The 25,983-nt window shown below is 48.6% G+C and overlaps 2 protein-coding genes across 4 annotated transcripts in view; one reads left to right on the top strand and one right to left on the bottom strand.

Moving 5' to 3' along the window:
• The first annotated feature begins 1,630 nt into the window (after nucleotides 1-1,630).
• Proca1 (protein interacting with cyclin A1) lies at nucleotides 1,631-12,283 on the top strand. Of its 3 annotated transcripts, none has more exons than XM_040749231.1 (5): nucleotides 1,631-2,169; nucleotides 8,701-8,784; nucleotides 10,992-11,124; nucleotides 11,354-11,512; nucleotides 11,593-12,283. In XM_040749231.1, the coding sequence occupies exons 1-5, from the start codon at nucleotides 2,079-2,081 to the stop codon at nucleotides 12,242-12,244; spliced, it is 1,119 nt and encodes a 372-aa protein (XP_040605165.1). In that variant the 5' UTR covers nucleotides 1,631-2,078; the 3' UTR covers nucleotides 12,245-12,283. The 3 variants fall into 3 exon arrangements, with proteins under 3 accessions (XP_040605165.1, XP_040605166.1, XP_040605167.1); XM_040749232.1 differs by lacking the exon at nucleotides 1,631-2,169 and adding an exon at nucleotides 2,265-2,944; XM_040749233.1 differs by lacking the exon at nucleotides 1,631-2,169 and adding an exon at nucleotides 2,962-3,457.
• Nucleotides 12,284-13,558: 1,275 nt separating this feature from the next.
• Nucleotides 13,559-25,983, bottom strand: part of Supt6h (SPT6 homolog, histone chaperone and transcription elongation factor) — a 39,587-nt gene continuing 27,162 nt past the window's right edge. The window contains exons 26-37 of the mRNA XM_005077020.4: nucleotides 25,564-25,711; nucleotides 24,147-24,289; nucleotides 22,605-22,745; nucleotides 20,524-20,719; nucleotides 19,961-20,199; nucleotides 19,369-19,482; nucleotides 19,093-19,217; nucleotides 16,334-16,446; nucleotides 15,751-15,828; nucleotides 15,500-15,666; nucleotides 14,901-15,088; nucleotides 13,559-14,596 (exon numbers count right to left, since the gene is read on the bottom strand). Of these exons, the coding sequence (XP_005077077.1) occupies nucleotides 14,410-14,596; nucleotides 14,901-15,088; nucleotides 15,500-15,666; nucleotides 15,751-15,828; nucleotides 16,334-16,446; nucleotides 19,093-19,217; nucleotides 19,369-19,482; nucleotides 19,961-20,199; nucleotides 20,524-20,719; nucleotides 22,605-22,745; nucleotides 24,147-24,289; nucleotides 25,564-25,711 (1,839 nt within the window). The 3' untranslated portion in view covers nucleotides 13,559-14,409. The remainder of the gene's footprint in view (nucleotides 14,597-14,900; nucleotides 15,089-15,499; nucleotides 15,667-15,750; nucleotides 15,829-16,333; nucleotides 16,447-19,092; nucleotides 19,218-19,368; nucleotides 19,483-19,960; nucleotides 20,200-20,523; nucleotides 20,720-22,604; nucleotides 22,746-24,146; nucleotides 24,290-25,563; nucleotides 25,712-25,983) is intronic.

Below are 25,983 nucleotides of genomic sequence, written 5' to 3' on the forward strand. Positions count from 1 at the left end.
CCTGTTTGTCCCAGATAGGGAATTGATGACAGACTAAAGTAAGGCTATGTATCATCTAAGTCCAACTTGATGAACCAGTGAGTTTTTGTTTTTTGTTTTTTTGTCTGTTTTTAGGAGACTGGGTCTCTCTATATTGTTTTAGAGGCTGTTGGTCCAGCCCGGTCTCGAACTAGCCCTTATTGTCTTAAGGCTTCTTGGGCCTCTTTGGTCAGCAACTTCTACAGAGGTAATGTAACCCTAGCACTGGGCACTGGGGGTTTATATTTATTTTTGAGATAGGGTTTTATGGTGAGCCCCAGGTAACCTGGACCTCAGAGATCCTCCTGCCTCTGCCTCCAGTTCGAGGCACACGCCATCACACTTGGCCTTGTCCCTAACTATTTATTTATTTATTTATTTATTATTTATTTTTTGGTTAGGGTCTCCTTAGATAACACTTGCTGTCCTAGAATTCACTGTGAAGACTAGGCTAGCCTCAAACTTAAATCTGCCTATGAGTGTTTGGATTAAAGGTGGGCACCAGGGATAGAGATGACTCAGTGGTTAAGAGCAATGGCTGCTCTTTCAGAAGACCCCAGCTCAATTCCCAGCACCCACATGGCAGCTTACAATTGCATGTAACTCCAGGACTAAATATGCAAGCGAAACACCAGTACACATTTAAAGAAAGGCTAGCACCATCGTGCCCAGCCTGCACTTTTTTTTTTTGTTTTGTTTTTTTGTTTTTACGAGACAGGGTTTCGCTGTATTGTTTTGGAGGCTATCGGTCCAGCCCGGCCTCGAACTCACAGAGATCCGCCTGCCTCTGCCTCCTGAGTGCTGGGATTAAAGGCGTGTGCCACCACCGCCCGGCGTGCACTCTGTTTTTTGAGGCACACATATCCTGGTTTTGGAAAGTACTTGGAGGTAAACTGAGAGATGTGGTGTGGAATATCTGCGAAGCAGCTCTCATTCTTTCACTGTCTTTTTTTGGTTTTTCGAGACAGGGTTTCTCTGTGGCTTTGGAGGCTGTCCCTGAACTCGCTCTGTAGACCAGGCTGGTCTCGAACTCACAGAGATCCATCCGCCTGCCTCTGCATCCAGAGTGCTGGGATTAAAGGCATGCGCCACCACCGCCTGGATCTTTCACTGTCTTGTGTCTATTTCTATCTCTGTCACACAGCTCTGGGTTCCTTTTACAGAGCTGGTTAATTCAGTGTGCACTGGAGAAGCCACCTCGGTACTGCAGTGCTCCCATGAGCCTGAGTGTGGAGTTCTGTGATCTGCATGTGGGGGTGGGCGCACATATCGTTAAATTAGGTCTGGGTATTGTGTGTAGACTTCGGGCATCATTGTGCATGGTATACAAGTGTGCGTGTTGTGTTTGAGGATGTAAAGGGTGGGTACTGGGACGAAGTTGCCATGAATTGTAGGCCAACTTACTGTCTGGGCAGGATAATGAGCTGAATGGGGCCAAGGACCAAGAGGCCTATGGGCCTGGGAGGAAACCTAAAGGGTGGAGCTGGGGTGGATGGATCTAGAGGTCTGGAAGTGTGGGAAGGTACCATACACAGTGGAGGAGAGCCAGCATGTCATCAAGGAGACCAAAGTCAGGACGCCCGTATGCCACTTTCAAGAAGACTGCTCCCAGAAATGTCAGTGGCAGACCTAATGGATGCCCCGGCCTCAGAAGGCGGGGCGGGTCCCAAAGTGCAAAGGCGCTTGAGATGGGAAGGGGCGGGGCCAGTACCTGCTGGAGCGGAGTTTCGGTCGGGTTTTTCTAATAGCAGGGACCAGCGAGGAGCTCTAGGCATGCGACTGAGTTCTGGGTCCGTAAGGTAAGGACAAAAGCAAGTACTGGCGTTAAGGGTGTGACGAAGGGACCTGGAAGGAGCTGGAGATCCCGGATGAAGAACACGACTGACGCTTATACCCGGGCTGGAAGACGGGGAAGGGGGAGGCGGTCTGGTGGTTGGGCAAGCATGAGGTGGAGCTAGGGGCTGGACTGGAACTCAAAGCAGGGCCGACGGTTCCACCAAGCTGAGGTTCAACGTTGATCTCCGCGAGGTAGAGTCCTGTAGAAGAACTGGCTGACAGCGATGTGGGTCAGGACGACAGTAACGATTAAAAGATGGACTGAGGAAAAGCCTGGCTGCAAAACTGACATTTGGAAGGAGAGCAAGAGCACCGGTAAAGGGGCGGGGCAGAAAGCTGGGGGCGTGATTGGGCGGGGCTCTGGAAGATTGCCTTACTTGGCCTGGAGCAATCGCTTCCCAGCCAAGGCATAACTATTGATCTTTTGGCTGCAGCCGCTGGCCTAGCTCGCTGCTTCAGAGGCGCGAAGGCTTCGGCTAGAGCCCTCCTGGCCCTTTGCTCCCCCGGGTGCTGGGGCTGGGTGATCGCTTCCATTGACCTTGAGGGCGGGAAAGAGTGAGGATTCCACGAGTGACATCATAATCACCTCCAAGATAGAGCCGGAGCCCGGGAGACATTTCCCAGGAGAAGACTCACTCACTGGCCTTCTCTTGGATCCTCCTCTTCCTTCATCTCCCTGTTTCTTCTCTCTTCACACCGTCTCCTTTTGGCCACTCTGGTGCCTATCCTCTGGGCCTCAAAGGGAGGGGAGGGGCTTCGCATGACAAGGAAGATCCTCCACAAATGAGCATCACCAAGGAGTTTGAGTTAGGCCCCTGCTACCTGTCCCAAGGAAGAGACCTCATCTTTTCTCCTCCTTTCAAGCTATTACCCACCCTTATTCTGCTGCAGGAACTCTGGAGTGCTGCCTGGGTCACTGCCCCCTGCATCCCCTGTAGACAAAGGGGCAAGCTGCCTTTCTAAATCCCGCTCCTCTTGGATCCTTCCTACTTTCCCTCCCAAACAGCTGATGTTGTCAGCATCCACTAAGAGTATTAGTGGAAAATGAACAGGCTTCAACCCCGACAAAGTCTGTTCATAGTGACTGCAGGTAGGAAAACCAGCGGTCTGGTCCTGACCTAGGCACAGGCCATTACTGGAATGCCTTTAGGGTTCAAACTGAATAGGGGAGGCTGTGGATCAGGATTAAGAAAAATCGGAAGTGAGGAATTAGCAATGTTGGAGATTAAAAGCAAGAGTTTTAGGGGATGGCAACTGGATAGGGAGTTGAATCTAGTTTGAAGACTTAGGAGGCTCTGGAGCTTGTGGCATAGGGTGACCCTTGGCTTATGTGTTTCCTTAGCCAACAAAGTACACAGGGCTAAAAGCAGCACACAGGCGAGGGAGCCAAGAAGACAGGGCTTTACTCTGCCTCTGCTATCTATTACCCTTCACCCTGGGCAGGTTACTTAGCCTGTCTGAGTCCCTTGCTATACAATTTGGATTCAAAGTCACAGTTTACAAGCCCACTTTAAGGTCTAGCACTGTGAAAGTGTATATCCTGGGAAATATCTCACCCAGAAAAATTCTCAGGAGAGCTGAGGACTTGGGTTATAGCTCATAGGTAAGAATGCTTGCTTAGTGTGTACTAAACCCTGGATCTGAGTCCCAGAGACTTCCCCTACTTCTTCCAAAATAAAGCCCCAGTCAAAATAACTAAGTAAATAGAGTGAGCAGAGGGGCTCATGTTGATAATTCTAGTACTTGGGATGATAAGGCCAGAAAACTACCATAAATTCAAGGCCAGCCTGAGCTATGCGGGAATTTCTAGGCCAGCCTGTGACTATGAGAAACAGTCTCAAAAATAAATGTATAAAAAGATAAAACATGGGCTGGAGAGATGGCTCAAAGGTTAAGAGCACTGGCTGCTCTTCCAGAGGACCTGAGTTCAATTCCCAGCAACCATATGGTGGCTCACAACCATCTATAATGAGATTTGGTGCCATTTTCTGGCATGAAGGAATACATGGAGGCAGAATGTTGTACATATAATCTTAAAAAAAAAAACTTAGCCGGGCGGTGGTGGCACACGCCTTTAATCCCAGCACTCCGGAGGCAGAGGCAGGCGGATCTCTGTGAGTTCGAGGCCGGGCTGGACCGACAGCCTCCAAAAGAATACAGAGAAACCCTGTCTCGAAAAACAAAAAAACAAAAACAAAAAACAAAACCAAAAAAAAAAACTTAAAAAAAAAAAGATAAAACATACTGTCTAGATTTGAGCCAGGGACAGACTCTCTAGTGCCTCTTTGTGGCTCAAATAGTGAATTTACCTATTTCAATAGGAGACTGAACAATGACAGCTATTTCCATGATTCTCTGAATACAGAGGCAGATGAAATATATAGTCATTATTCTTAAGAACTACAGAGTAAATACAGGAATATCACAGGTCCTAGAACTATGGCAGCAGGTCAGCAGGCACATAAAACACACAATTAATTCCACTTGGACACCATTGGTGTTTGTCTGAGACAAGGTCTTGCTAGTCCTCCTGCCTCAGCCTACCAAGCTCTAGGACAACAAACGTGTGCCATTCTGGGCAACAACATTTTCCCACTGAGTTGAGCAGATAGCACTTGAGAGAGAGCAGCAGGGGAGAAAAAATGGAAAAATGAGTCAGTAGCGCAAGCCTTTAGGCCTAGGACTTGGGAGGCAGAGACAGGAGGGTCTCTGTGAGTTCAGTCAGCCTGGTCTACAAAGTGTGTTCTAGAACAGCCAGAACTGTTACACAGAGAAACCCTCGCTTCATGGTGAAGGAGGAAGGATGTAAGCCAGGCTGGTGCCACATGCCTATGTCCCGGTACAAGGCAGGCAGGAATGTGGTAGAAAGAAGTGTTGTGGGCCAGCTGGTATTCTACAAAACTCAACTCAGGAGGCAGAGACAGGCGGGTCTCTGTGAGTTCAAGGTCAGCCTGGTCTACAAAGTGTGTATGGAGGGCTGAAGAAAGGTAGTGAGGACCGGAGGTGGGGAGATCAGGCAGGAAGTTATAGCTGCATCCTAAGTCAGATTTAGCTTGGCTTTGTGGCTCAAACTTCTAATCCCAGCATTTAGGAGGCAGAAGCAAGCAAGCCAGCCTGCACAGTGAGACTCTGCCTCAAAAACTACAAACAAACAAACAAACAGAGGTGATAGGGCCGGGCGTTGGTGGTGCACGCCTTTGAGGCATGCAGATCTCTGTGAGTTCGAGGCCAGCCTGGTCTACAGAGCAAGTTCTAGGACAGCCTCCAAAACAATACAGAGAAACCCCGTCTCAAAAAACAAACAACAACAACAAAAAAAAAAAAAAAAAAAAAAAAAGAAAGAAAAAACAACCTCCCCCCAAAAAACAAAAACACCAAAACCAGGGGGCTGGAGAGATGGCTCAGAGGTTAAGAGCACTGACTGCTCTTCCAGAGGTCCTGAGTTCCCAGCAACCACATGGTGGCTCACAACCATCTGTGATGAGATCTGGTGCCTTCTCTTGGCTTGCAGACATACATAGAGGCAGGATGTTGTATTCATAATAAATAAATAAAATCTTTAAAAACAAAACAAAACACCAAAACCAAAACAAACAAAAAAAGGAGAATAGTGGAGGAGAAGGACAACACTGGAGACAAACATCAGGTGGGGTGGGCCATACGGCGGACTGTGTTACAGACAAGCTAGTCAAAGCTGAGAGGAGCCGGGCGTTGGTGGTGCACGCCTTTAATCCCAGCACTCGGGAGGCAGAGGCAGGCGGATCACTGTGAGTTTGAGACCAGCCTGGTCTACAGAGCTAGTTCCAGGACAGCCTCCAAAGCCACAGGGAAACCCTGTCTCGAAAAACCAAAAAAAAAAAAAAAAAAAAAAAACCCAAAAAAACAAAAACAAACAAACAAACAAACAAAGCTGAGAGGAGTGGCTATACCAACAAACCTACAGATAGGATTATACTGAATAGAGAAGAACTTCAAAGCGTTTTCACTGAGACCAAGAATAAGACAAAAAGGTGACTCATTTTCTCCACTCTTTTGGAGCTGTCTGTCTGCATGACACTGGAACTCGTTCAGCAGACCAGGCTGGCCTTAAACTCAGAGATCTGTCTGCCTCTGTCTCCTGAGTGCTGGGACTAGGGGTGTGCCACCACTGCCTGGCCATCCACTCTTCATAATAGTGTTTGAAGTGTTAGCTAGAGCAATAAGACGAGAAGGAAATGAAAGGGACATAAATATGTGTCATTATTTGGAGATATGACCCTATACATAAGAGATGAGAAGGATCCCACTAGGAAACTATAGTAGAGCTGATACTTTCAACAAAGTAGCTGGCTACAAGATTAGATTACAAAAATTAGTAGCAAGCAGTGAGATGCTCAGCAGGTAAAGCTGCTGACCACCAGGCCTGATGGCTGGAGTTTGATCCCCAGGACCCACGTGGTGGAAGGAGAGAGCTGACCCTGCAGGCTGTCTTCTGCCCTACACACTCGCAATGTGGCATGCATGCCCACACATAAACTCACAAATAATGTGGGGAAAGCAAGGAAATAACCTCATTCGCAAAGAACTGAAATAACAAGAAATCCTTGGAATAAGCTTGATCCAGGAAGTGAAAGACCTCAACAGCTGAAACTTTAAAAAATTAAATAAAGACAATAAAAGATGAAAGACCTCCATTTTTTTTTCTTCTGTTTTTCGAGGCAGGGTTTCTCTATGGCTTTGGAGGCTGTCCTGGAACTAGCTCTTGTAGACCAGGCTGGTCTTGAACTCACAGAGATCCGCCTGCCTCTGCCTCCCGAGTGCTGGGATTAAAGGTGTGCGCCACCAACGCCCAGCAAGACCTCCCATTTTTATGGGTTGGGAGAACTGATACTATGAAAATGGCATTTTACCAAAATCAGTCTACAGATTGAATGTACTCCAAATTAAAACTTCAATGTCAGCCTGGGGTTGGTGGCGCACGCCTTTGAGGCACGAGGATCTCTGTGAGTTCGAGGCCAGCCTGGTCTACAGAGCAAGTTCTAGGACAGCCTCCAAAACAATACAGAGAAACCCCGTCTCAAAAAACAAAACAAAACAAAAAAAAAAGAAAGAAAAAACAACCTCCCCCCCAAAAAACAAAAACACCAAAACCAAAACAAACAAAAAAGGAGAATAGTGGAGGAGAAGGACAACACTGGAGACAAACATCAGGTGGGGTGGGCCATATGGCAGACTGTGTTACAGACAAGCTAGTCAAAGCTGAGAGGAGCCGGGCGTTGGTGGTGCACGCCTTTAATCCCAGCACTCGGGAGGCAGAGGCAGGCGGATCACTGTGAGTTCGAGACCAGCCTGGTCTACAGAGTGAGTTCCAGGACAGCCTCCAAAACAATACAGAGACCCCCCTGTCTCAAAAAACTAAAAAAAAAAAAAAAAAAAAGATTTATTACATATACAGTATTTTGTCTGCATCTATGTCCACAGGCCAGAAGAAGGCACCAGATTTCACTACAGATGGTTGTGAGCCACCATGTGGTTACTGGGAATTGAACTCAGGACCTCTGGAAGAGCAGTCAGTGCTCTTAACCTCTGAGCCATCTCTCCAGTGTCATAATTCTAGTTCTTATGCCTCCTTCTGGCCTCAGAAAAACAATAAAGAGTGAGGTGACAGTGTATCCATTACAGGGGCTTGGGGCAATCAGACACTGGGCTACCTCTTCCCCAGGCTGGAGTTTATAGAGGCAGCCACAGGAAGTGACTGTGATATTATCTGCAGAGGGGAACAGTAGTGGTGTAGGAATCTTCAGAAAGTGCTCATCATTTTTTTTTTTTTTTTTTTTTTTTGGTTTTTTGAGACAGGGTTTCTCTGTGGCTTTGGAGGCTGTCCTGGAACTCGCTTGGTAGGCCAGGCTGGTCTCGAACTCACAGAGATCTGCCTGCCTCTGCCTCCTGAGTGCTGGGATTAAAGGTGTGCACCACCAACGCCCGGCTCAAGTGCTCATCATTTAATGATTTCTTTTTCTTTTTTTTTTTTGAGACAGGGCCTCACAATGTAGTCCTGTCTGGCTTGGAACTTGGTATGCAGACCAGCCTGGCCTTAAATTCACTCTCAAATGCTGGGATAGAAGGTGTGTGCCGCTGGGCGATGGTGGCAGGAGGCAGAGGCAGGCGAATCTTTGTGAGTTCAAGACCAGCCTGGTCTATAAGAGCTTGTTTCTCAAAAGACCAAAAAAAAAAAAAAAAAAAAAGTGTATGCCACTATACCTGGCTTGTTTTTTTGTTTTTTGTTTTTTTCCAAAACAGTGCCACCACCACTGGCCTTTCTTGTTTTTTTTTTTTTTGTTTTTTGTTTTTAAGACAAGGTTTCATATAGCCTAGATTAGCTTCAAACTCAGTATGTAGCTGAAGATAACCTTGAACATTTGATTCTACCTCCTAGATGCTGGGAAGACAGTGTGTCTCAACGGCTGGCTCCACACTCCATTTTCTAAGGAGGGTGCTTTTCTAATTCAATTCCTTTAACAAAGCTAATCCATAGTTTAGTGGCAGAGCACTTTCTTAGCACGCATGAGGCTATGGGCTCTATAGGATGAAACAAAGGTGCTCTGCCGAGGGCCACCCTCTGCCCAGGCTCCACACACTCGGACACTGCCCTCCCTGCCTCACCCCTCCAGTCTTGGCAGGTTGGCAATGTTCTGCAGCCTGCTCCCTCCCCTATTTCATTACACTGCTGCTATGTCGCTCTTTGCATCCCTTTCCTAACCTCCCTCAGCCTCTGGGCCTCAACATGCTCCGTTTCTTAGGAAATGCTTAGTGAATAAATGTCTTGGGGAGGTGGCTGCTGTCACTGTTGCCATTTTGTACTCTCAGATATGAGCAGGTTGCCCAGCTGGAAGAGGGGACATGCGGCTAGTGTGGAGTCCAGCAGTGACGTGTCTTCCTTCTCCTCTGAAGGTGGGTCCAGGGGACCTATGGCCCCCAGGGGCTACATTACCCCTTATTTGTGAAAGCTAACACCTCGGGGAGGGAAGGGATCTCGAAGAGAAGTGACTACCCAGATGCCCCAGGGTTCAGAGAAATGGTTCAATGGGTAAAGGTGCTTGCTGATAACTTGATAACCTGAGTTTGATCCCCAGGATCCACATGGTGGGGAACCCAGCCATACTGTCTTCTAGAATGCCAGAGAGCCCCTTCCTTGAGTCCTGATCACCCCGTTCCTTTGTAGAATTTTATGGTACACAAGCATGAATTGAGTCCCTCTAACCCTGCACAATAGCTATCTCTGTCTTAGGTTGTCTTATTGACAGAGCCAAGCCTTGGCATGACTGACTCCAGGCTCAGGGCAGATGCCTCTATGCTGCCCTTTGCCTCAATTAACAGTGCCAAAAAAAAAAAAAAAAAAAAAAGCAGGGGTGATAGTCCAAGGTCCTGCTGTACACATCTCCCTTACTTCCCCTGGGGAGAAAAGGCACAAGAGAAAGTGGGTGAGGGGTGTTGGGGGAACTTGGAAGCCTCAGTCTTGTGGGTGAAAGGGAAGCACTGCAGGAGAAAGTCAGACCACACTGCTGTCTTCTCTCTCATGCATTTTTATGGACACTTGGGTTTCCACATGCTCTGTCTGGGTTAACTTCTGCTGTCCAATGTCCTGCCCAGTGCTACCACTCCCAGGGGCTGGATAAAGTCATAACCACCAAGGCCCCTTGAGGGGTAGCCAACCACAACATTCCTGGCATGGATGTGGAACTCATCACTTCCTCCTACAGCAGGGCTGTCCCTGATACCCAGGAGCCTGCTGTAGGGTCCCTCTGAGACCGGGGTAGGAGGCAGGGCTGTTGAGAGGTTTTTTTAACCTTTTAGATGGGAGCAGAGAAAAATCAGGGGTTGCCTGGAACACTAAGTAGGGTCAGAGAGGAAGCACTGGGAGCCCCATGAAAAACCCATGTAGCTCAGTAAGAAGTGGGAACCTTCCCAGCATTTGGGAAAGGGACATAGTATCACTTTGCCTAATTCATAGACCAGGCAGGTTCTTGAGCATTTGGTGGCTTTGGAGGAGAGAATGTGATGTTAAAGCCACCCCCCAACCCCCCCGGTTTCTCTGTGTAGCCCTCCCTGGCTGTCCTCAAACTCCAAGAGATCTGCCTGCCTCTGCCTCTGGAGAGTTCTTAGTGATTTTTTTTTTTTTTTTTTTTTGGTTTTTCCAGACAGGGTTTCTCTGTGTTGTTTTGGAGGCTGTCCTGGAACTCTCTCTGTAGACCAGGCTGTCCTCGAACTCACAGAGATCTGCCTGTCTCTGCCTCCCGAGTGCTGGGATTAAAGGTATGCGCCACTAACGCCTGGCCTTAAAGTGATTTTTATAAACTTATTGTGTGGCTGTCACACCATGGCACACTCGTGCAGGAGCCAGCTCTGGGTTTCTCTGTATTGTTTTGGAGGCTGTCCTGGAACTCGTTCTGTAGACCAGGCTGCCTCGAACAGGGATCTGCCTGCCTCAGCCTCCCGAGTGCTGGGATTAAAGGAATAAAGGTGTGCACCACCAACGCCCGGCCTGGTTCTCTCCTTTTACCTTCACCTGCTAAGAAAGGTGTCAGGGTGGGGCAGGAAGGGAGCTAGGTGGAGAGGGAAGCAGACAGAAGGGCACAGGGTAAGGAGCCGCTGGAGAGGCCTAACTACCACACGACCCAGGTTGCCCCACTGCCATTCAGGTGGAGGGCACCAGAGGGAGGGCACCCGGGCCTGTGCGGGGCACATGGCAGAGCTGAGGCTGCAATTGTGGGCTTGTTTGCCAGACAAGGCCATAGCCATTCCCTATCTGGCACTGTGGAGTGTGGTGGCTGGTGGTTACCAGCAGTTGGCGAGGGCAGTGGTCAGTAGAGGGCCCAGGGTAGCAGCTCCACAGAGGAGAGGAAGTAGCCAAGGCGATACAGTGCAGCAAGCTTGGAAGGGCTTCTGTATCTCATACGTGGCAGTTTTCCTGGGTCCAAGACAACTCTATATAGTGGCTAAGGGCACAGGGTAGTGCAGGGACCTGTAGTGACTGCTTACTGGAGTTATCACCTCTGATGATAACAGCTGTGGGGAACCGGGTAGCAGAGGGATTTGATGAAGTGTGAAGACAGGTGTGCTCGGCTGCCTCCAAATGACCCAGATCCCTCTTCCCTCAGGTGAATGCAAGGAGACTGACAGGTGTTGCTGGAAACACCGGCAGTGTGCTGGGCATATCATCCACCCCTTCTCGGACTGTGGCCATCACAACCGGCACATGCACGCTGTCAGCCACTGCGACTGTGAATCTAGGTGAGGGCCCCCTTTATGGGGGACCCATTCCCTTCAGGGTTCCCTCTGCAGTTTTGGCCTGGTGCTGCCAGCCTAGCCCCAGCTTTTAAACCCTGCTCTGCTCCAAGAACAATGAATGGGGAGCTCTCTTGGCAGCCTGGGCCAAGCCCAGAAGCAGCTGGCTGTCCCTCTGGGCCCCTGGGGAGTCATGGAGGTATGGGAGCCAAGCTGAGAGTCTGGTGTGTGGCAGGCTGAAGGATTGCTCAGAGAAGACAAATAGTAGCAGCTCCCGAGATGTAGGCCCGACCTGCTCCAGAGACGGGGGCTCAACCTGCTACAACATCATCCATACCCCTTGCTTTGAACTCATCCCAGAGGAAAAGTGTATGGAGCGGACCTGGTACAGCTGGTGAGTGCCAGCTGGCTGATGGGGACAGGATTCCAGGGTGCCCTGCCTCAGCTCCATCTCTTCCTGTCCCTCCCCTCCAGGTGCAAAAGCTACAGGCCTGTCTCTGTGGCAGTAATCCACCATCCTATCCACCATGTGTGTAGGACAGATGACCTAAATGAGGAGGATGAGGACGGAGAGACCCCGCCTCCCATCCCAACTCAGTTGTGTCCCAAAGCCACATCTACTGACCTAGACATCAGGTCAGTCCCTGGGGCTCCTGACTCAGCAGCGCCCATCACCATCTGGCGTTCTGAGAGCCCCACAGACAAGAGTCAGGAGGGCAAGGCCATCAAGAAGATAAAGAAGAAAAAGGAGAAGGAGAAGGACAAGGAGGATGAGATGGCGGATGAAAAGGCAAAGTTGAAGAAGGCCAAGAAGGGCAAGTTAACTAAGAAGAAAAGCCCCGTGAAGTCAGAGTCTTCCCCTCCAGACTTGAGTAGATCACTAAGCCCAAGAGAACTAGTCAGGGCCTCAGAGTCCAGCCCAGAAAGCCGGGAAGAGCTGGAGAGTGAGGATAGTTATGAACGGGGTAAAGAGGGGCCCTCCAGCGAAGATATTGTGGAGTCATCATCGCCCAGGAAGAGAGAGAAGAGCATTACCCAGACCAAAAAGAATGGTACAAAGACCTTACAAACCAGGAAGATAAGCAAGAGAAAATCTCCCCCAGTGTCTAACCCCAATCTTAGTTGAGGCCTGGGCAACCAGAGTGAATAAATTGTCTGTAACTGACCCCTACTGCTATTCTCTCTCCCTCCAACAGGCCTCTTCTTGGGGGAGGTGGCTGGCTGGGGGTCAGGGGATACTCAAGGGGCAGTCCTGCTTTCAAGGAGTAAGTCTATGTCTATGGGAAGTTAAGTAGGAGGGAGAGAGAACCCTCCAGGACTAGGTGGCAGAGTCCATTTAGGGAGACGGGAGACCAGCGTTGTCTGTGAAACTCATTCTGTGGCAGGCAGCACTCACGCAGCACCACCTTCAATAAACCGAACCTGCCTATCACCTGGCCTGCCTTTCCCTCCTCAAGTGCTCCAAAGGAAGGGCTGTGGCACCGCAGAGGACGTCATCTTCCCAGCTGGTGCGGTCCCAGTCTTTTTCCTCCCTTGCAGCAGACCTCCATGCTGGAGAAAGTAGAGTTCCAGCAGAAGGCCACCCTTTCCCACCAACACAATCAAAGGATGAGGAAAAGTGGGTACCAGCTCAAATACAGGCAGCTGTGGTGACCCAAGCAGAGACACAGGAGGGGAGGCCTTCCTTTCCCACAGTGAATCACTGTGAGATGAAGCCTGTGTGAAGGAACAGGGAAATCAGACATGAAGAAGAAAGAAGACCGTGGAGGAGCCAGAGCCAGGGGCTGGCTGACACCGAGTCAGGGGGGAAAGGGGTGGGAAACAGCCCCTCTCCCACAGTCTGTGTGTCTGAGGGTGAGCAGGTGAGGGGGCGGGCTTCTCAGAGGCTGCCAGACACCAAGCACAGCTGGAAGTGAAGGGGTGCAGGGGCTCAGAGACTTACTTTTCACACCCTGGGAGACGATGAGAACACAGTAGTTTGTGGCCAAAAACTGCCAGGCCCAGGCCCAAGTCCTGGCCCTGGCTTAACATTTCGTATTGCCCTGTGTGTCACCACCTCCTTTTCACAGATAGGACAGCCCACGTAAGACAGAAGAAGCTGCTAGAGAGATGGCCCAGCAGTTAAGAGCATTTACTGCTCTTGCAAAATACCTGAGTTCCTAACACCCATGCTCATAGCCACTTATGTGTCATTCCAGTTCCAAGGGATGCAAAGCCCTCTTTTGGTCTTCCATGCACCCACCCATCCCATACATGCACATACATACTTAAAAATAAGTGGGGGATTGTGGTGCACACCCTTAACTTTAATCCCAGCACTCAGGAGGCAGAGGCAGGTGGATCTCTGAGTTCAAGGGCAGCCTGATCTACGGAACGAGTTCCAGGCAGTCAGGGTACACAGAGAAACCCTATCTCAAAAAACCAAGAACAAACAGACAGATAAAAAACCAAAACCAAAAAACCTTTAAGCTCACATGAGTGCCATTCCTGCAATTCTTGCATTCAGGAGGCAGAAGTAGGATTGCTGTAACTCCAAGGCCAACCTGGGCTAAAAACTCCACCTCAATATAGCTAATGAAAGATGTAAGAAGTTCACAGAGTCATGGGGCTCAGATCAGGGAGGTGACCACAGGTAATCTGAATTCTGGCCTCTTTGAAGGATTCTGAGAGGAAGGTTTTGAAGTTCCAAACTGCTTTGAAGCAGCCCCTCAGAGCAGGGAGCTGGAGAGAGGCCTTGGAAAGTGCTCTGTAGAAACCCTGTTTATTCAAATGGCAGGTGAGAAGCAGGTGGCTATAGGTGGATGAGGTTAGGTAGGCAGTGGCTGGCGTCAACACTGCTCCATATGTCCCCCACATCAGGACCAAAACCACTCTCTCTCCTCCCTCCTGCCTCAAACTGAATAAATAGCATCGGTCTCCCCACAAGGGCTGGGGACATGTACAAGCTGAGCCTGATACCTCATCGGAGCCTGTATCAGGTGATGGCAGAAACTCAAGAATGGCTTCTAGGGAGATTACAGACTGCTCCACTTCCATTCTTCTCCTCCCCGCTATATTCCTCTCCCAGCCTGGTCCTAGGACAGGTGGTTGGCACAGGTCTGGAGTGGGAGAACTGCTCCTTGGTGCACACCAGCTCACAAGGCCATCCAGTCTGCCACCCATCCAGGCTGACCATTAAAGAGAATGTCATTTCATGCCACTTTATGGACAAAAAAAGGGTCAGGGAGTGAGGCTGTGGATGGCCAAGCCTCTTGGAGCCTCAGAGGTAACCAGAGTCCGAGGAGCAGGCCCCTACCGATCCATCTCATCCAGGAGCGGGGTCGCATCACCCGCAGTGGACATGGGGGTGCTTTCAATCATGGGACTGGGAGAAGGTCGAGGGGTCAGCCGCTGTTTCTGTTTCCGCCGTTCTGCCTCCTTCTCCTGCAGCCACTGCTCAGCCATCTTGCCCCAGTCAATGGCTGCATGGCTGTTGGACCTGGAGCAGCAAGAAAGGAAAGGCCTTAAGAGACAGGATTCTTCTGGGATTTGTGAAAAGGAAGTCTTCCCACCAGTCACAGTCCAGAGATCAAAGAAAGGAACCTAACCTGACGCTTACAGAAAGCAGCCTCTCTTGCTCTTCCATTCTTTCCCCAGAAACCAATACCCATGGGAACATCTTACAGGTCTTGCTTTCAAGAAGATTCAGAATGCCTGCTTATGTTACATCTTCAGGCCACATGTTCCTACCAGTAACCTGCCTGTATTCACTTTCCCTGCTAGTAACCAATCCATGTACTTACTTTGGCTGCTGTTGCCGTTGTCGGGAGCTGGAGGAAGGCTGGGGCTGGGCCTGGGTAGACTGTGGAGTAGTGCTGGCTTGGAGCTGGTGGTATTGTGGGGTGGTAATGGGCTGGCTTGGGGTTGTGTAGGAATAGCTGGGGGTCATTAGTGGTGTGGCCACTGGTTGCTGGGCTGGCGTTGGGAACACCTGAAGAGGGGTGGACAGAGAATTAGGGGTAGGTGTGGGCTTGTTTGATTTCATTGCAAATCTCTGACAGGCCATGAGAGTCGGCTCTGAACAGTGCTTTCCAGTTGACCCACCTGGAAGCAGGAGAATAACACTGGCATTCAAAGTTGCCCACTAATCTTGAACACCTCAGGTAGCTTGAGGGTTCCAAATATCCCACAAGGCTCTGTGCAAAGAAAGGCCAGGCCCTTTTTATCCCCCCCCCCCCAGATAAGGAACATCTGTTAGAGATGGTTCCTATGCCTGAGCATATGAAGCTCCTGGTGGAAGGCATGGCTGGAAGTGTCTACAGCACCCAAGTCTGCAGGTAAAGGATGATTGCTTCCTCTTCTCCCAACCCTATTCTGAAAGGATCTTCCCCAAAACACATACATGGTAGGCGCTGCTGCCTCCTCCACTGCCACCATAGCCATACTGGCTGGATGCCCATTGAGCTGGGGTAGCATTGGGGTTCTGTCCTTGACCCGTCACAGCAGCAATGGCACTGAACATCTGCGAAGTCATGTTCTGAGGCAAGGCATTCACAGCCCGTGTCAGATCTGTAAACACACAGATGGCCATGTCAGGGTGTAAATCCCTCCAGTTCTCCACTGCCCTACAAGTCTCAGGCCCAGGCATCCCACCTGCAAGATTGATGTTGGCTGGGGTAGCATTGATAGAAGCAGGGGTCCGGGTCCTGCTGCTGCTACTGGGAGTGATGCCTGTAGGAAACAGATGAAGGCAGTTATGTCCCTCAAGAAAGTCATTGTGGCTTCCCAGGTCAAGAGTCAGAAGAGTCATCCCAGCACTCAGCAGGTGGATCTCTGTGAGTCTGGCACCAGCCTGGTCTACAAATGAGTTCCAGGACAGCCAGAGATGTCACAAAGAGTGTGGAAGAGAACCTGCACAGGTGCACAGGCCAGTGTACAGGGAACCTCCCCGGTGCCGAAAAGCAGGAGCAGGGGTGAGGCAGCGAAGATGATAACTGACTTCATTTTCCTGAACCAGGACCAGTGCCCTTTTATTTTTTTTAAATAAAGATTTATTTATTTATTACATATACACCAGATTGAACTGTAGATGGTTGTGAGCCACCATATGGTTGCTGGGAATTGAACTCAAGACCTCTGGAAGAGCAGTCAGTGCTCTTAACCTCTGAGCCATCTCTCCAGCCCCCACCAGTGTCCTTCTTACCACAGCCTAAAGTCAGGGTACAGTAGAGCTCACCTGGTACAGGATCCTGATAGTGATCCTTAAACCACCTGAAGAGTCCATTCACAGTTGGAAAGATCTGGCCTCGGTACCGGAATCCTTCAGGAGTCACTGTTACATATTCAATCCTGAGATTTTATAAGGAAAAAAGCATTAGAGAGCAGCTTGTCTAGCTAGTTTTATGGTAAGTTGACACAAGCTAGCGTTGTTGGAGAGGAGGGAGCCTCAACTGAGAAAATGCCTCCATAAGACAGGGCTGTAGGCAAGCATGCAGGGCATTTTCTTAATTAGTGATTGATGAGGGAAGGCCCAGTCCATTGTGGTGGAGCCTCCCTTGGGCTGGTGGTCGTGGGCTGGTAAGGAAGCAGGCTGAGTGAGCTAGTAAGCAGCTCTCCTTTGTGGCCTCTGCATCAGCTCCTGCCTCCAGGTTCCTCTCCGTTGAGTTCCGGTCTTGACTTCCATGATGAACTATGATGTGGAAGTGTATACCAAATAATATACCCATCCCCTGCCAACTTGTTGTTGGTCATGATGTTTCATCCCAGCAACAGCAACCCTGAATAAGACACCACTGTGTCCACCTGTGACAAAGTGACCAAATAAGTATCAAGTCATGTGCAGTAACTATCCTGGGTGCTAGAGGAGTGGAGATGACAGGGATAGACCGCACATGACAGTACAATCACGGCTAAGGAGGCAGTGGTCTTGTGTGCTAAGTATAGGCTGCCAGGGGAAGTTGTGCTGGAGGCCGCACTGGATATAGGATGTGTCACTGAAGACAGTATGCTAGGTGAGTGAGACCAAGGTTACAGGACATCAGGTGTCAAGAGGCCTCCCTGGCAGCTCCAGAGAAGCAGGGAGAATTCTTCAGCACTCTAGGTGGTTAGTCTGCCTTCATTCATTACTTCTGAGAATAGCAGAGTAGCTAAGAGAATGGGTCTTAGCTTTATACCTGGTTCTAGTTCTAAGTTTGAGTTCTGCATTTACCACCTATGTGTGCACCAAGCACAACAGCCCTTAAGCCTAAAGAGCTGTCACAAGGAATGACAGAGCAAGTAAACAAGGCAGTCATCATACCTAAACGCAATGCTGTGCTCACTCAACAACAGCCAACAACAGCAGAGACAATGTTAAGCATGGTGAAGGCCTCACCCTCAGCCAAAAACTGCTCTACATATAAGGACACAAGTTAAGGGAGTCTGTGCTCCCTTCTCTGAGAAGCCACCATGTTCAATCTATTGTTCAGGTCCCCAACTTTTTCACATGGTCTTCATGGGACACTTACAGCCTCACAGGACCCTGGCAGCCACTTCAGACAGCGTCTTAAGGCACTGATACAGCAGGAAAGGCATCCCAAAAAGAGCATGACGGTCCTGGTGCCGAGTATGGCACACGGCCCCAGAGCCCCACAAAATGGTTCAAGCTATGTGTCACATGTGGCCAGTCCAGGGCTAGAGCACAAATGTCCTTGGCAAGCGGAGGCTGCCTGGTGCTAGGGCAGAGAAGGCGGGCATGGTTACTAGAGTGTGCATCAGACCTAAGCAGATCAACTGAAGGAAACTGAACACTGCCCCAGGCTCGGGGTGAGCTAGAGAGGTGCAGGAAAAGGAATGGAATGCCCCAGGAAAAGCAGCCTGCCAGTCACACATGGAAGGCAACAGAGTAGGAGACACATCCACTTCACCCACACTCGGTAGTGCACAAGAGATACACATTGTGGCATCAGCGGGCCACCATGTGCTGAAAGTTCTAGAAAGACGAAGGAGGGAAACTTCCCAATCACTGTAGTGCCTGGGGGAATGGTGGTGAAGGGACTGCTTTTCCTTTTCTAATGTGAATGAGGGTGCTTTTTTTTTTTCCCCCGAGACAGGGTTTCTCTGTATTGTTTTGGAGACTGTCCTGGAACTCGCTCTGTAGACCAGGCTGGCCTCGAACTCACAAAGGATGCTTTTCTTTCTTTTTTTTTGTTTTTTTTCGAGACAGGGTTTCTCTGTGGCTTTGGAGGCTGTCCTGGAACTCACTTTGTAGACCAGGCTGGCCTCGAACTCAGAGATCCTCCTGCCTCTGCCTCCCGAGTGCTGGGATTAAAGGCGTGCGCCACCAACGCCCGGCAGGATGCTTTTCTTAAGTGACTCTAAGCTTACTTGCCTCAGGCATGTCCAACCTTTTGACACCATGACACAACAATGTCATTTACAAAGTTTACACACTTGAGAACATCACAATCAGCTTACTGAAAAAGAGAGAGAAAGCTGGGCGGTGATGGCGCACGCCTTTGATCCCAGCACTAGGGAGGCAGAGGCACACAGATCTCTGTGAGTTCGAGACTAGCTTGGTCTACAAGAGCTAGTTACAGGACAGCCTCCAAAGCCACAGGGAAACCCTGTCTCAAAAATAAAAAACAAACTAACAAAAACAAAAAACAAAGCAAAACAAACAAACAAACAAAAAATCCAGAGAGGGCGCTGGTGGCACACGCCTTTTAACCTCAGCACTCAGGAGGCAGAGGCAGTCGGATCTCTGAGTTTGGGGCCAGCCTGCTTTACAGAGCAAGTTCCAGGATGACTAGGGCTATACACAGAAACCCTGACTGGCACAAACAAACAGACAGACAAACAGACAGAGGCAGCGACAACCTCCTTCCTTATCTCCAATCACCACTTCTGTTCTGAACAGGTAGGAAGACAAAGGAAGGCAGAACCAGAGTGGTGTGGCTCTCTTCTAGCCTATGTGTGGATCCAACGGCAGTAGTTTCCTAGCACCCCAGTGCTCACCTGGGTTTACCCCGGGGCTGGTATCCTAGGAGGAACTTGCCAGGTAGTTCCTTGCAGGCACAGATGAAGTAAGGGATGAAGGTGGGCTTCTCCTTCTTAGTTTTGATGAGCAGCTCCTCTAACTTCTGAGGGTAGAATGAGGGGGACAGGTTGGGATGGTAAGCATGCCTGGTATGCACACATATACTTCCTTCACCACTGAGTCCCCCACACTCATGGGGATGTGTCTACCCTTAAGAGCCCGGAAGGTTCATGCCACAAGGGTCTCAGCCTCACCTTCCGGTCCCCACCACTACAATCCTGGTAATACTTGTGGTTCAGAAGATCTCGAGCAAAGGAAGCCATGGGCTGGACATAGCGGGCAACAATCTCATCCAAGTCTTCAAATTCCTATAGGAAGAACATCAAGACCTCACATGTCACATCCAAAGTGAAGATTCCTAGCCCTTTATAAACCCACCTTGAAAAGATATGACAGAAGGGGCTGACTTCCACCTCACTCTACTGCAAAATCCCCTCAATTTATCAACTGTTTTGATTAAATCCTAGACACTGGCTCACCAGAATAAACATCACTAACTGTGACGTTTCCCTGGTATTTTGGAACAACTGGGAACTTAGATTTCTCCTTGCTAAACATAGATTAGAGACCTCATGCGCATGTATGCATATACATGTGTTTTTTCTTCTCCCACAATAGTTCTCTCTAGGCAATTTTGAGATTTGAAATATAAGGGAATAAAAGCTAGTAACTTATTCTACAAGTTACCTAGCTTTGTTGCTCTGCATAAACAAAAATATGTATGATGTATCCAAGTTACTGTTAGATGGAAGCAACCAGAAAGAACTGTTCAGTCTTGGCTCTCACCTCACTGTTGATCCACAAAGTGGCTCCCAGGCTGAAGGCATTTTCCTTGCCTTCCTCCCGCACATCCACATGCTGGTAGATACCATCACTGACTTTCCAGGTCACTGTTAGGTGGTTTTCACCCTTGCTGCTGGGTCGGATGATAACATCTCCTTGGTCCATGGTTTCCATCATCTTTTCTGCTTGCTTGAAATTTATGTTATGGAAGGATGGGTGTGCAATCACTCGTTTGATGTATGCTGATTGGGACAGAAGAGAGACAGACCAGGTGGCGGGTTAGGAGCTGACAGCACAGGACATTCATAGACAGCTGACCCACCATGGATTCTGAGACACTTTCTGGACTTGGATTCTCTGATGTGAATGAGCTATCAGCCTCAGTTCTTAGGCTGTTTGAGGAGATCCTAGGTTGCAGTCGTGCTCAAGCTTGCCTTTCATGCCTCTGGGTCTTAGTGCCACGAAAGTGAGCACCCGCTCTCTGGGAAATGGATTCACAAAGCTCTGCACCTAAGTCCTTGAGCATAAGTTGTATTCAGGTACAAGGTCTACTGCTGGGCACTCACTAGTCCGCTGCTGTTTTCGTTTCATGTCCTCTTCCTGCTTGTGGTCTGCTGCTTCGGCATCAAAGTCATAGTAGGTGTCCTTGGGCAGTTTCCACTCATTGTTCCTGTCCATGAGGTCTGAGGTCCGGCAGGTCAGGTCTGCACTGAACTTCTCAATATCGATCTTCATGATACGGCAGTGAACCGTCATTCCCACCTAGATCCACAGAACATGTGAGCTGGAAGGGACAAAGACTATCTAGCCCAATGCTTTATTTCACATAAAAGAACTACAAAGCCTAAGCAGAAAGGTAGGACTTGCCCAAAGCCAGCTACCAAATGGCAGAGCAGTTTTTGGAGTGGGTATGTGAGCACTGTATCCACGCCTCCCAGGATTAGTTGGAAAACTGGAGGATTATCATAAGTATTCCTTCTACACTGATCTGTAAAGCTCATGTCCTTTTTTTCTGACTTGAAAAGTCTGTTCTGTGTCGGATCATGTTGAAAATCCTAGCTTCATTATTAAGAATGTCTTTTTTGAACCCTAAATCTACAGCTCTCCTAGACTTACAGGGTTTGGAGGGTGAATGGAAATGCCCCCTCCATCGCCCACCCAGGGTCATATATTTGCATGCTTAGTCTTCAGATGATGAACTACTGGGAAGGATTAGGAAGCAGGCCTTGTTGGAGCAGGTGTATCACTGGGATTGGCCTTTGATGGTTCAAAAGCCCAGGTCAGGCCCAGTGTTTTTCTTTGTCTATGGATGAGGATGTAAAAACTCTCAGCTATGGCTCTAGAGCCATGTTTATCTGCTTCCCACCATGATGGCTACGGACTAACCTAAAACTGAAAGTAAGCTTCCAATTAAATGTTTCTTGTATAAGTTGCCTCGGCCACGGTGTCTCTTCACAGCAACAGAATAGTAACTAAGACACTGGGCATTTGGCAAATCTGGATTTAGCCATGTCACTGGGTGATCCAAAAGGTACTTAAGATTTCTCTAGAAGAAAAAAGGGAGCCGGAGAGGTGGCTCAAATACTAGAATGCTTCCCCAGCATTCACAAGACCCTAGGTTTAACTCCCAGCATTACATAAAAAACAGGTATGGCATTTTAGCACTTGGGAGGTAGAAGCAGGGAGATCAGAAGTTGAATGTTCTCCTTAGCCACACACCAAGTTTGAGTCAGGCTGGGTTACATGAGACCCTATCTTTGAAAAGAAAGAGTATTTGAAGTTAAAGGTTGAAGTTGAAGGATAATTAAAGGTACTTATGGAATCCTCAATATCTGAGTTTGATCCTTGGAACCCTCATAAAAAAACAGATGAAGAACCATAAAAACTGAGGTATAGTGGTGGTATAGTGATGCCTGCCTTCAAACTCAGCACTCAGGAGGCAGAGGCAGGCAGATCTCTATAATGATCTACACAGCAAGTTACAGTTAGAGCTACACAGTGAGAAGCTGTCTCAAAAAAAAAAAAAACATTCCTTGCAAAAATCCAAATTAATATCCCAAGGTGGAAGGAGATAACCAACTCTGGAAAAGCTACTCCTGACTGCCAAGTGCACAGTGGTGTGTGTATAACCCCCCACCCCCCACACACACGGTGGAGGACAGAACATGGACATACACCCATTGAGTGTCTAGCTGGAGCCCAGTACATGGCAGCCACAGGAGATGACTAGGACAGAAGGGAGTTGGGAGATTTATTGGCAACCTCTCATTTGGAGGTTCCTTCTGTGTGGCCCTGTTCTCCTGAGCAACACTGCTTACAGGGGAGAACAGGCAGAGCTTTCTTAGTTGCCATGTTGGGTGTTACTTCCTGCCATGTGCTGAAACCACAGCTTCCCAGACAGGAAGGAACCCTCTCCTAAAGGGCTGGCCCCAGCAGAAACTGTTTCATAAAGGCAGCAGCAGACAAAAGCCACTACTCATTCAGATGCTCTCAACTGGCTTCTTCCAGTTATTACAAATCCTTTCTGCTCTCACCACCAGAAGTCACTGGGAACAGAGCCTAGCTTCTGGTAGGGGCAGCCCAAACTTAGAATGCCCAACTGGGCCCCTGGAAAGTACACTACTCCTTAGGCCAGCCGCCCATTTACCTTCACTCGCTCCTCTGGCCTCTTCACTACCTTGTCACTGAGGAATTTGGTAGGGATGAAGCCGGTGACACCATTGTCTAGCCGTGTTTTCACACCAATGGCTTGGCCAGGGCATGAACCACTGTCAAAGTGGTTCCAGACCTGAAGAACAGAAAGGAGGTTGATTATTAAGATTCTGGAGCTCCTGTGTTCAGAAAATAGTAATGGGGGTGGTGGGAGAGAGAGATGGAAGAGAAGCCTCAGAGGACCTGCTGGGGTCAGTTCCCAGCTTCACACAGTGCCTTACAACAACTGTAACTCCTATAAGGGGCCAATGCCCTTTTCTGACCTCTGAGGGCACCAAGTACACCCCATGGCACACATATACTCATACAGGAAAACAGTCACCTCTAAAATAAAGTGAATACATCACACACACACAAAAAAAGAGTCGGGTCCCTTTAATCCCAGCACTCGGGAAGCAGAGACAGGCAGATCACAGTGAGTTTGAGGCCAGCCTGGGTTACAGAATGAGTTCTAGAATAGCCAGGGTTGTTACACAGACAAACCCTATCTTGAAAAACAAAACAAAACAAACAAACTAACAAAAGAATAGTCATGGAGCCAGCAAGATGACTCAGTGGGGAAAGGCTCCTGACACCAAACCTGATGACCTTAGTTTGATCCCTGGGATGCATTCAGTAGGAGGAGAGACCCACTATGGTATGTGTACACATATATAAAGTAAGAAAATTAGAAAACTACACAAACACAGAAAAGGGTATCTAAGATTGCTGTAATTTATTCTACCACAGATGTTCGGTACTGGTCTGGAAACACGATCAGCTACTGACCAAGAGACAGTGTGAACGTCTAGAGTTCCTTGACTCTATGAACCATTAGATGAACCTTTAACATTTAACTGACTGACTTCCTTACTCCACAGTAGTCTCTTCTGTTCTGCCCTAGTGATTGTAACAAGTATCGATACAGGAACTTGCTACAGTGGACTTAATAAGTGAAAAACCAGAAAGTGGTAGGTGGCTTTAGGAAAGAGCACGATAGCTGGGTGTGGTAGCGCACACCTTTAATTTCAGCACTAAGGAGGCAGAGGCAAGCAGATCCCTTTGGCCAGTCACATCTACATAGTGAGCTCTAGTCCAGACAAGGGTATATAATGAGACCTCACCTTTAGGAAAAAAAAAAAAGTCAGGCAGGCATATCATGCCTAGAAGAATAAGGGGAAAATAATTAGAGTGGGGAAAATACAAAAATCATACAGAGCCTCCACATAACCTCAAACAAGTCCAAGGACACTCCCTACTCGGTGAGTAAAAGTGCAAATGCTTCAGTCCTAACTTGCTGTAGTGACATACAGAAAGCGAGGCAAGCAAGGGTTCAAGGTTACAGTGACTGCACAGGAATGAAAAAGACACAGTAGCCCCTGAAGGGACTTCATGTTAAATTTGCTTCTCATGAACTGAACTGAAACACTCCCATTTCTCTCTCTTAAGTCACCAGACTTTCCAGTTAAACTCACTACAGTAACACTGCAGCACATACCTCGCTTAGTTCAGGGAAGTTGTCCTGTTGACAGAAGGGGCACTGCCACAGCCCTGTCTCATCATTTCGGATGGCCTGGTCATAGCTTTCACCCTGTGGGCGTCTATGAGCAATGCCAGTGACATTACAGATGATGAGCTTTCCTGCAGGAAAGAAAGCAGGTTAGGAAAATGAATGGAGAGCTGACTCCTTCCCACTACCCTTTGCCGACACATCTTTTTTATGGCATCTCCACTGATCTCTTTCTCATCCAGGGAAACAATGCCTGTAAGCTAACTCCATGAAAGATCTTTTTTGTTTTTTTTTGTTTTTTGTTTTTTCGAGACAGGGTTTCTCTGTGGCTTTGGAGGCTGTCCTGGAACTCGCTTGGTAGTCCAGGCTGGTCTCGAACTCACAGAGATCCGCCTGCCTCTGCCTCCCGAGTGCTGGGATTAAAGGCGTGCACCACCATCCATGAAAGATCTTAAAGCAAGCTAGAAGTAGGACTTTTATTTTGTTCTGGCAGTGTTGGGGATTGAACTCAGGGCCTTGCAAATACTAGAGAAATGCTGCAACAAGGGGCTACTCCCTGAGTCTTCCTTTTACCTTTTGAGACCCATTTTCACCAAGTTACTGTGAATTCATGCTGTAGCTTGGGTTGTCCCCAAATTTACAATCCTCCTGCCTTACCCTCCTAAGGTAAGGTGAGATCACAGGTATGTGCCAACAAGCATGGAAAGAAATCTAACTTGATCTTGACCTCAATTTTGACTAGGCCTTGCATTCTTTCCCAAGAGCTATCCTGGTTAGTTTTGTCAACTTCACACAAACTAGAGACACCTGAGAAGAGGAATCTTCAACTGTGGAATTACCCTATCAGATTTGCCCGTGGACCTGTCTTTGAGGACATTTTCTTGACTGATAGAGTAGGGCCTAGCCTACTGTGGACAGTGCCATTCCTAGTCCTGGGAAGTATAAGAAAGGCAGTTGAATGTGAGCCTGAAGGCAAGCCAATAAAATAAAAGTAAGGAGCGTCCTTCCATGGTGTCTGCTTCTGTCCCGGCTTCCCTCAGTGATTAACTCTAACCTGTAAGGTGTGAGCTTTCCTCATCAAAAGTGCTTTATCACAGCAACAGGAAAGCAAACTACACAAAAGATGTCTTGGTCTTCCTCAACCCTTTTGCTTGTTTTTCGAGACAGGGCTTCTCTGTGCAGCCCTGGCTGTCCTGGAACTTGTTCTGAATGTCAGCCTGACCCTGAACTCAGAGATCTGCCAACCTCTGCCTCCTCCAGTGCTGGGATTAAAGGTGTGTACCACTATATCCTGTAAGCCTTTCTTAACTCCATTGGAATTATTTTCAGTTTATGTGCACGTAGTAAACACCCTGAGTTCCCCAACACAGCATTCTTTGAGTATAAATACAGCATCGTAACTTACCAATGTAGAAGGTCTCCGGTGTCTCTTTGGTTAACATATTGAAGATCTCCTCTGTGTTAGGAGAGCGGTAGGCTGTCCTGAGGTCCTTATACCGACAACTGAGCTCTGCTCGGATATCATACAGTGTGATGTGCTTGTCACCGTAGCCCTGGGGAAGAGGTCCATTAGAAAAGCCTTACAGCCCCCAACCTGACTCACTGGGAACTTTAGTGATGGCAGGTAGCCAGTTTGCACCTGTCTACGCTTTTCTCTAATGTTGATTTACTGAAGGAAATCCTCACTTCTTTCTCTCATCTTCTCCCTCAAAGGTATCTATGCTGCCCAAGTTGTCCCTGGATATGTGATTTTCCTGCTTTAGCCTCCTGAGCAGCTGGGATTATTTATTACAGGTGTGTGCTACTGCTCCTACCTCAATAAAGG

Source organism: Mesocricetus auratus, unplaced genomic scaffold, assembly GCF_017639785.1.
Source record: "Mesocricetus auratus isolate SY011 unplaced genomic scaffold, BCM_Maur_2.0 Super-Scaffold_100007, whole genome shotgun sequence".
Taxonomy (NCBI): Eukaryota; Metazoa; Chordata; class Mammalia; order Rodentia; family Cricetidae; genus Mesocricetus; species Mesocricetus auratus.